The 10,742-nt window shown below is 46.0% G+C and overlaps 1 protein-coding gene across 1 annotated transcript; it reads left to right on the top strand.

Annotated features, from left to right (window-relative positions):
• Positions 1 to 8,810: 8,810 nt before the first annotated feature.
• Positions 8,811 to 10,277, top strand: LOC125540041 (protein IRX15-LIKE-like). The gene has a single exon (XM_048703613.2). It carries the CDS (start codon positions 9,086 to 9,088, stop codon positions 10,034 to 10,036), a length of 951 nt encoding a protein of 316 aa, XP_048559570.1. The 5' UTR covers positions 8,811 to 9,085; the 3' UTR covers positions 10,037 to 10,277.
• The last annotated feature ends 465 nt before the right edge of the window (positions 10,278 to 10,742 follow it).

Genomic DNA, 10,742 nt, shown 5'->3' with positions numbered 1-10,742 from the left:
AATTATGTCGTAGCTCGCGCTTTAGTTCTACTGTTTAGATATGTTCCTAGAAAAAAATTAGTTGAAAGTTGATAGTAGCAATTATGCGGACTAGGTCCGTAAACTGAGGATTGTCCTCATTGCTTCATAGAAGGCTTATGTCCTTAATGCACCGCTCAGTGTGCTGAACCTCGAACGTCGTCTGTGGATGTTGCGAACATCTGACATACACATTTTGATAACTACGTGATAGTTCAGTTAAACGGTTTAGAGTTGAGGCATCGAAGACGTTTTGAAACGTCGCGAAACATATGAGATGTTTCGAGGGCTGAAATTGGGATTTCAGGCTCGTGCCCACGTCAAGAGGTATAAGACCTCCGACGATTTCTTAGCCTGCAAACTAAGGGAGAAAAGCTCAATTGTTGAGCTTGTGCTCAGATTCTCTGAGTACAACAATCATTTGAATCGAGTGGGAGTTAATCTGCCAGATGAGATAGTGATGTTTCTCCGAAGTCATTACCACCAAGCTGCTAGAGCTTCGTGATGAACTATAATATATCAGGGACATATATGATGATCCTTGAGATATTCGCGATGTTTGACACCACAAAAGTAGAAATCAAGAAGGAGCATCAATTGTTGATGGTTGGTGAAACCACTAGTTTCAAGAAGGGCAAGGGCAAGAAGGGATACTTCATGAAACGGCAAATCAGCTGCTGCTCTAGTGAAGAAACCCAAGGTTGAACCCAAACCCGAGACTAAGTGCTTCTGTAATAAGGGGAACAGCCACTGGAGCAGAATTACCCTAGATACTTGGTAGATGTGAAGGCTGGCAAAGTCGATAGAAGTATATTGGATATACATTGTGTTAATGTGTACTTTACTAGTACTCCTAGTAGCACCATGGTATTAGATACCGGTTCGGTTGCTAAATGTTAGTAAACTCGAAATAAAAAGCTGTGGAGTAAACGGAGACTAGCTAAAGGTGAGCTGGCAATATGTGTTGGAAGTTTTTCCAAGCTTGATGTGATCAAACATCACACGGTCCCTCTACCATCGAGATTGGTGTTTGCGTTGAGCATAGACATGATTGGATTATGTCTATCGCAATACGGTTATTCATTTAAGGAGAATAATGGTTACTCTGTTTATTTGAATAATACCTTCAATGGTCTTGCACCTAAAATGAATGGTTTATTGAATCTCGATCATAGTGATACACATGTTCATGCCAAAAGATATAAGATAGTAATGATAGTACCACCTACTTGTGGCACTGCCACGTAAGTCATATCGGTATAAAACGCATGAAGAAGCTCCATGTTGATGGATCTTTGGACTCACTCGTTTTTGAAAAGTTTGAGACATGCGAACCATGTCTATTGGTGTATATGCATGAAGAAACTCCATGCAAATGGACCGTTTGGACTCACTTGATTTTGAATCACTTGAGACATGCAAATCATACCACATGGGCAAGATGACCTAAAGCCTCGTTTTCAGTAAAATGGAACTAGAAAGCAACTTGTTGGAAGTAATACATTTTGATGTGTGCAGTCCAATGAATGCTGAGGCGTGTAGTGGATATCATTATGTTCTTACTTCATAGATGATTTGAGTAGATGTTGAGTATATTTACTTGATGAATCACAAGTCTGAATTATTGAAAGGTTCAAGTAATTTCAGGGTGAAGGTGAGAGATCGTCGTGACAAGAGGATAAAATGTCTATGATATGATCATAGAGATGAATATCTGAATTACGAGTTTGGCACAGAATTAAGACATTGTGGAAATTGTTTCACAACTAATACAGCCTGGAACACCATAGTGTGATGGTGTGTCCGAACATCATAACTGCACCCTATTGGATATGATGCATACCATGATGTCTCTTATCGAATTACCACGATAGTTTATGGGTTAGGCATTAGAGACAACCACATTCACTTTAAATAGGGCACCACGTAATTCCGATGAGATGACACCATATGAACTATGGTTTAGAGAAACCTAAGCTGTCATTTCTTAAAAGTTTGGGACTGCGACGCTTATGTGAAAAAGTTTCAGGCTGATAAGCTCGAACCTAAAGCGGATAAATGCATCTTCATAGGACACCCAAAACAGTTGGGTATACCTCCTGTCTCAGATTCGAAAGCAATAAGGGATTGTTTCTAGAATCGGGTCCTTTCTCGAGGAAAAGTTTCTCTCGAAAGAATTGAGTGGGAGGATGGTGGAGACTTGATGAGGTTATTGAACCGTTACTTCAACTAGTGTATAGCAGGGCACAAAGAGTTGTTCCTGTGGCACCTACACCAATTGAAGTGGAAGCTTATGATATTGATCATGAGACTTCGGATCAAGTCACTCCCAAACCTCGTAGGATGACAAGGATGCGTACTACTTCAGAGTGGTACGTAATACTGTCTTGGAAGTCATGTTGCTAGACAACAATGAACCTACGAGCTATGGAGAAGCGATGGTGGGCCCGGATTCCGATAAATGGCTCGAGGCCATAAAATCCAAGAGAGGATCCATGTGTGAGAACAAAGTGTAGACTTTGGCAGAAGGGCTCGATGGTCGTAAGGCTGTTGAGTACAGATGGTTTTTTAAAAGGAAGACGGACAATGATGGTAAATGTCACCATCAAGAAAGCTCGACTTGTCGTTAAGATGTTTTCCGACAAGTTCAAGGAGTTGACTACGGTGAGACTTTCTCACTCGTAGCGATGCTAAGAGTCTGTTGGAATTATATTAGCGATTACTGCATTGTTTATGAAATCTTGCAGATAGGATGTCAAAAACATTGTTTTCTCAATGATTTTCTTGAGGAAAGGTTGTATGTGATACAACCGGAAGATTTTGTCAATCCTGAAAGATGCTAATAAGTATGCAAAGCTCCAGTAATCCTTCTAAGGACTGGAGTAAGCATCTCGGAGTTGGAATGTATGTTTTGATGAGATGATCAAAGATTTTGGGTGTATACAAAGTTTATGAGAAACTTGTATTTCCAAAGAAGTGAGTGGGAGCACTATAGAATTTCTGATGAGTATATGTTGTTGACATATTGTGGATCAGAAATGACGTAGAATTTCTGGAAAGCATATAGGGTTATTTGGAAAGTGTTTTTCAATGGAAAGCCTGGATTAAGCTACTTGAACATTGAGCATCAAGATCTATAAGGATAGATCAAAACGCTTAATGGTACTTTCAAATGAGCACATACCTTGACATGATCTTGAAGGTGTTCAAGATGGATCAGTCAAAGAAGGAGTTCTTGCCTGAGTTGTAAGGTATGAAGTTAAGACTTAAAGCTCGACCACGGCAGAATAGAGAGAAAGGACGAAGGTCGTCCCCTATGCTTAGACATAGGCTCCATAGTATGCTATGCTGTGTACCGCACCTGATGTGTGCCTTGCCACATGTCTGGCAAGAGGGTACAAAGGTGATCTAGGAGTGGATCACCAGATAGCGGTCAAAATTGTCCTTGGAGTAATAAGGACATGTTTCTCGATTATGGAGGTGATAAAGAGTTCGGCGTAAAGGGTTACATCGATGCAAGCTTTAACACCTATCCGAATGACTCTGAGTGGCAAACCGGATACGTATAGTGGAGCAACCATTTGGAATAGCTCCAAGTGGAGCGTGGAAGCAGCATTTATAATATGACCTAGAGATTTGCAAAGTACATATGGATCTGAATGTTGCAGACCCGTTGACTAAAACCTCTCTCACAAGCAAAACATGATCAAACCCAGAACTCATTGAGTCTTAATCACATGATGATGTGAACTAGTTTAGTGACACTAGTAAACTCTTTGGATGTTGGTCACATGGCGATGTGACCTGTGAGTGTTAATCACATGGCGATGTGAACTAGATTATTGACTCTAGTGCAAGTGGGAGACTGCTGGAAATATGCCCTAGAGGCAATAATAAATTGATTATTATTACATTTCCTTGATCATGATAATCGTTTATTATCCATGCTAGAATGGTATTGATAGGAAACTCAGATACATGTGTGGATACATAGACAACACCATGTCCCTAGTAAGCCTCTAGTTGACTAGCTCGTTGATCAATAGATGGTTACGGTTTCCTGACCATGGACATTGGATGTCGTTGATAAAGGGATCACATCATTGGGAGAATGATGTGATGGACAAGACCCAATCCTAAGCCTAGCACAAAGATCGTGTAGTTCGTATGCTAAAGCTTTTCTAATGTCAAGTATCATTTCCTTAGACCATGAGATTGTGCAACTCCCGGATACCGTAGGAATACTTTGGGTGTGCCAAACGTCACAACGTAACTGGGTGGCTATAAAGGTACACTACAGGTATCTCCGAAAATGTCTGTTGGGTTGGCACGAATCGAGACTGGGATTTGTCACTCCGTGTAAACGGGGAGGTATCTCTGGGCCCACTCGGTAGGACATCATCATAATGTGCACAATGTGATCAAGGAGTTGATCACGGGATGATGTGTTACGGAACGAGTAAAGAGACTTGCCGGTAACGAGATTGAACAAGGTATCGGGATACCGACGATCGAATCTCGGGCAAGTATCGTACCGCTAGACAAAGGGAATTGTATACGGAATTGATCGAATCGTCGACATCGTGGTTCATCCGATGAGATCATCGTGGAACATGTGGGAACCAACATGGGTATCCAGATCCCGCTGTTGGCTATTGACCGGAGAACGTCTCGGTCATGTCTGCATGGTTCCCGAACCCGTAGGGTCTACACACTTAAGGTTCGATGACGCTAGGGTTATAAAGGAAGTTTGTATGTGGTTACCGAATGTTGTTCGGAGTCCCGGATGAGATCTCGGACGTCACGAGGAGTTCCGGAATGGTCCGGAGGTAAAGATTTATATATGGGAAGTCCTGTTTTGATCACCGGAAAAGTTTCGGGTTTTATCGGTAATGTACCGGGACCACCGGGAGGGTTCCGGGGGTCCACCAAGTGGGGCCACCAGCCCCGGAGGCTTGCATGGGCCAAGAGTGGGAAGGGACCAGCCCCTGAGTGGGCTGGTGCGCCTCCCACAAGGCCCAAGGCGCAGCTAGGAGGAGAAAAGGGAAACCCTAGGCGCAGATGGGCCTAAGGCCCACCCTAGGGCGCGCCCCCCTCTCCCCCTCTTGGCCGCCCCCCTCCATCCCATCTAGGGCTGCCGCCCCCTAGGGGTGGGAACCCTAGAGGGGGCGCACCCTCCTCCCCTTCCCCTATATATACTTGAGGTTAAGGGGCTGCAACACAGACGATTTGATCTCTCCCTGGCGCAACCCTACCTCTCTCCTCCTCGTCTCTTGCGGTGCTTGGCGAAGCCCTGCTGGAGTACCACGCTCCTCCACCACCACCACGCCGTTGTGCTGCTGCTGGATGGAGTCTTCCTCAAACTCTCCCTCTCTCCTTGCTGGATCAAGGCATGGGAGACGTCACCGGGCTGTACGTGTGTTGAATGCGGAGGTGTCGTCCGTTCGGCACTAGGATCTCCGGTGATTTGGATCACGACGAGTACGACTCCTTCAACCCCGTTCTCTTGAACGCTTCCGCATAGTGATCTACAAGGGTATGTAGATGCACTCTCCTTCCCCTCGTTGCTGGTTTCTCCATAGATAGATCTTGGTGACACGTAGGAAAATTTTGAATTTCTGCTACGTTCCCCAACACTATTCACACCAGACTTATCAGGCATCAAATTAAACAGGATGTTTTTGGCAACGTTTCAATGACTTATAGGTCGAATGTTCTTGATTCTGTAAAGAGTTACCCGAGTTACCCATATTGTTCATATGTTTTTTTACTGGCAACATTACATCGGTTGTTTGAACTACTCATGGACAATTATCAATTCGAATACTAGATATTACCGCAACCACCCACGTAACTACATCACTACTGTAGTGTTTTTGCTACTACCTAGCAAGCTGGGTAACCTGCATCATGCCATGGTGAGAATTTAGCATAATCAATCTGCTAACTATGTAAAATTCTTCCTAAACCTAGAGATATGATCACATATGCATGTCACCACAAAATCACAAGGGTAGAGTTAAGCATGCTGACATACTATAAGTTATCAAGCCGAAGCAATGTGAGTTATGAGGCCAAAGCAGTATGAATTATCAGCTAGAACCAATTTAAGTTACCATGCTGGAAAAAAAGAATGAGTTGAACAAGCTAAAAGAGTGTGAGTTAAACATTCTGGCACTATAGAAGTTATCAAGTTGCATAAAGCTCTCATGTTGAATGTAAAAATAAAGTGTTGAAAGCAAAATCAAATTAAACAATACACACGGTATAATTTATCAGGCTAAAGCAATATGAATTATTAGGTAGTGTACCATGCCGAAAAAATAGATTCAATTAACCAAGCTAACCAAAAATGGTTGTTATCATGCTGAAATACTTGAAGTTATCAGGCTCTAGCTGCCTATGTCATCAAGATGAAGTAAAACATGAGTGTTGAAAGCAGTCCGAGTTAAACATTGTAACACATCACAGGTTATCACGCCGACATTTTGTATTCATCAGGCTCAAGTCACATAAGTTATTTGGTTGAGGTAAAATTATAAGTGTTGAAAGCGGTTAGAGTTATACATGCTGACATAATGTAATTTATCAAGCTAAATCAATATGAATTATCAGGTGGAAACAAAATTGGAGTTGCCACACTAAAAAACAAAATGAGTTAAATAGGGAAATAAAAGTGAAAGTGGAAGTAAAGACATGAGTGTTGAAAAGTAGTTCAAGTTAATCATTCGGACACATCACAACTTATCAGGCTGACATATTGTAACTTATCAGTCTCAAGTTACATAAGTTATCATGTTGAAAGTAAAAAAATTAAGTGTTGAAAGCGGAACAAGTTAAATTGCTACACACAGTATAATTATCAGGCCAAAAAGGTATGAATTATCAGGCTAAAAAGTATAAATTATCATGTAGAAATTGTTTAGGGTACCATTCTGAAAAAAAAGAATTAATCAAGCTAACAAAATTGGTTGTTATCATGCCCACATACTTGAACTTATCAGGGTGATACACAGTATATTATAAGTTATCATGCTCAAGCTGCATAAGTCATCAAGATGAAGTAAAAATATGATTGCTGAAAAAAGCAGCCCGAGTTAACCATTCTGACACATCACGACCTATCGTGCTGACATATTATAATTTATCAGCATCAAGTTGCATAAGTTATCAGGTTGAACGTAAAGTTAAAGTGTTCGAAGCAGATCAAGTTAAACTACCACACATGGTATAATTATCAGGCCAAATAACATATGAATTATCAGGTAGAAACAATTGAATTACCATGCTGAAAAATAAAATGAGTTAAAACATGATATCGAAGTGAGTGTTATTATGCTGATACAGTAGAAAGCTACCAGACTAACATCATATAAGTTATCGGGCTCAAGCTGAGTGGAAACAAATTCGAGTTAAAAAATATGAATTGTCAAGATAAACAGTTTAGATACCATGCTGAAAAAAGAGCCAAACAGGCTAACACATTACAAACAAAATCATACAGATTTTGCTAAGCAAAGTGATGCAAAGTTGAACACATATCATGCTGACACACTAGAATCTGCAAGGCTAAACAACGTATAAGTTACCAGGCTAAACATTGCCACAAAATAAGGAAACAAGGAACAAAACACCTGGTCCAGAAAAAGAAACCTGATATTATTGCCACTCATTTTCCCCAACCTCACATTCGTACCACAAATTTCCAATAACGCAAAACAAACTATAGTACTACATCAGAGAATAGAACTATAATTGGTGTTTGTCCTTGTTAATTATAATCAGTGAAGGTTGTAAATCCCACACTTACAGTGAATCAATCTACATGGTACAGTAGATGCATAGTGCCTGATATGTTAGTGGGTTCTGGGAACAACTACCACCCACACTATTCTAGCAGTACAAAAAACAAATCGCACCTGATGCATACATCACTCCAAAGTCTTGATAACAGACGAACTGGACGAGGCGCTGCTCCTCCGCGGCGGTGCAGGAGGCATGTGAAGGACGCGATGGCAGACGGGGCTCGTAGCAGCGTGGATGGACAGATCCGAGGAGGGGCGACGTAGATCCGGTGGCGGGGAGCTCTGGCAGGGTGGCGGCATTCTGGGTCGAGCTTGGCTCCACCGTAGATGGCGGCCGAACTGGAACTTCCTTGGGCTGCCATGGCTACGAGAAAGAATACGAAAGATGAGAGATGGAGGATATGGAAGGAGGAAGTAGAGGGACTGGCGGAGGAGGAGCTACTCACCGGTGGGCTCCGGTGACCAACGAGCGGTTCAGAAGGGGACGCGCAGCTCGGGATCGAGCTTCACCTGGCGACGCGGGCGCTGGATGGTAGGAGCGACGCGAAGGCGCTCGGGAGCGAGTACCACGGGGCGGCGGCTGCTGTGGAAAATGGATGGACATGGATAGAATAAGCATTCCAATTTTGCCATCGTCGATTGCACTCAAACATACAACACCGAAACTTCGTCGGCCAATGCGCAAATTCTCAATTTCTCATCAATGTCAGATGCCGTATGACGCCGAGTTTCACTCACTCATTCATTCACACACACACACACACACACACACACACACACACACACCGCGTCCTCCTCTGAGACCCCCACGCTCATACCATGATGACACCAGCCCGAGAGTACGTACGTCCTCCTACAAGGCCGGATTTTACGGGCTCCGTCACAGCGTTCAGTAGTCAGCAGCGACCCACCCGCCAAAAACTAATGCAAAAGCCACACACCAGCCAAATAATACCACGCCCTCTTCCTCCGCACGAACAACGTGCCCCGACCCGACCCAACCCGACGCGGTAGATGGCGTCGAGACAGCGTAACAACTCTCCCCAGCCTCCACTCACTCCCCTGCTACTTGAACCCACCAAAATATCCCACCTTCCTCCCCCAATCCGAGCTGAGCCAAGCTGGGTCGACCGAGAGAACACACACACACGAGGCCAGCTGACCTTTCCCCTCTCCTCCCCACGGTCTCCGTCCCCACGCAGCTCAGCCACGCCGATTGATTCTCCCATCGTTCCATCCCCACGCAGCTCCTTGGGCGATCGATGAAGTCCATCGGCAGCCGGGACAAGCTGCAGGCGGCGGCGGCGGCGACGGGTCCCCGGCGGGTGCTGCTGCTGGTCTTCGCCTCCTGCTTCGCCTTCGCCACGCTCCTCACCTTCCTCTACACCTCCTCCGGCTTCGCCTCCGCCGCGTCCTCCGGCTCGCGCCTGGGTTCGTCGTCCTCGTCTAACGCGGCGGCCGGCTCCGGGGCGGCGCTGCCGCTGCCGGTGTTCGACGCGCTGGTCCACTACGCCTCCTTCTCCAACGCCACGCACCGGATGACGGACACGGACATCCGGGCCATCTCCGCCATCCTGCGCGCGCGGGGGCCCTGCAACCTGCTCGTCTTCGGCCTGGGCGCCGAGTCGCCGCTCTGGCTCGCGCTCAACCACGGCGGCCGCACGGTGTACCTGGACGAGAACGAGTTCTACGTCAAGTACCTGGAGCCGCGCCACCCGGGGCTGGAGGCCTACGACGTCTCCTACACCACCAAGGTGCGCGACTTCCGGGACCTGCTGGAGGCGGCCCGCGGCTCCCGCGCCGCCGAGTGCCGGCCGGTGCAGAACCTGCTCTTCTCCGAGTGCCGGCTCGCCATCAACGACCTGCCCAACGAGCTCTACGACGTGCCCTGGGACGTGGTGCTCATCGACGGGCCGTCCGGGTGGAACCCCAACTCCCCCGGCCGGATGCCGTCCATCTTCACCACGGCCGTGCTCGCCCGCTCCGGCGCCACCGCCGCCAAGGGCCCCACGGACGTGCTGGTGCACGACTTCAACTTCGAGGTGGAGCAGGTGGTGAGCAAGGAGTTCCTGTGCGACGAGAACCGGGTCGCCGGCAGCGGCACGCCCTCGCTCGCCCACTACGTCATCCGCTCCGGCGGCCCCGCCGACGCCTTCTGCGCCGCCGGCCAGGACGGCCGGGCCACGTCCGAGGAGAAGACCCGCCGCAAGTAATCGAGACCCGCACTTTGATTAATTAGCCGCCCCCCTCTCCTCTCTAATTCTTGTTATTATCATTTCTTTTCTTCTTCTTTTTTGTGACATATACGAGTAATATATGTTTGTTGTTTTTTTGGGAACAATAATTGTAACAAGAAAGGCTCCTTCGATCAAAAGTGTAACAATCAATCGTGACGGCATGATTGATCGCCTCGAAAAAAAATTGAAATAGTAGAGGTTAATTTACACTTTGACAGATTGCTTGGGATCGATTCGACATGTGCTGGTGGGTGGGTGGATCCATCCATCCATCGATCGGGTTGCTTTTACATTTTCCTTTGCCCTGCCCGGTTGCGTGCGTTGCTCGATAATAAAGGTGGTGGGATCATATTCATCTGCCCGTCGTATTTTGGTCATTAATGAGCGAGGGCGTCGTTGCTTTGATCTGATCTGATCAAGAAGTGTCTCGGATCGGCAGTCAGTTCATTGGAGTCGCTGTCGTTGGGCTGATGCGCCGTTGGATCCGTGGAAGATGTCCATGTTTCGCAGCAACGTCCGACGGCTCAACGAACTGGGGGCATAGCGTATCCTCGGCTTGACCCTTTGTGGTATGCCAACATGGGCAACATGTGCAGTCTGCGTGGCAGTGATCAGACACCAACCATGATGCCAATACAAATGAGCACATGTGTGGTCTCTGCTAGACTAAAAGAAACTTGAT

The sequence above is a fragment of the Triticum urartu genome, chromosome 2A (genome assembly GCF_056163025.1).
Source record: "Triticum urartu cultivar PI428250 chromosome 2A, HENAU_Tu73, whole genome shotgun sequence".
Lineage (NCBI taxonomy): Eukaryota > Viridiplantae > Streptophyta > Magnoliopsida > Poales > Poaceae > Triticum > Triticum urartu.
The sequence above is the reverse complement of the archived record's forward strand: the minus strand, read 5'-3'. Positions and strand labels throughout refer to the sequence as shown.

What these genes read in the sequence shown, in the direction of transcription:
- LOC125540041 (XM_048703613.2), top strand. Translation starts at nt 9,086, where the DNA reads ATGAAGTCCATCGGCAGCCGGGACAAGCTGCAGGCGGCGGCGGCGGCG.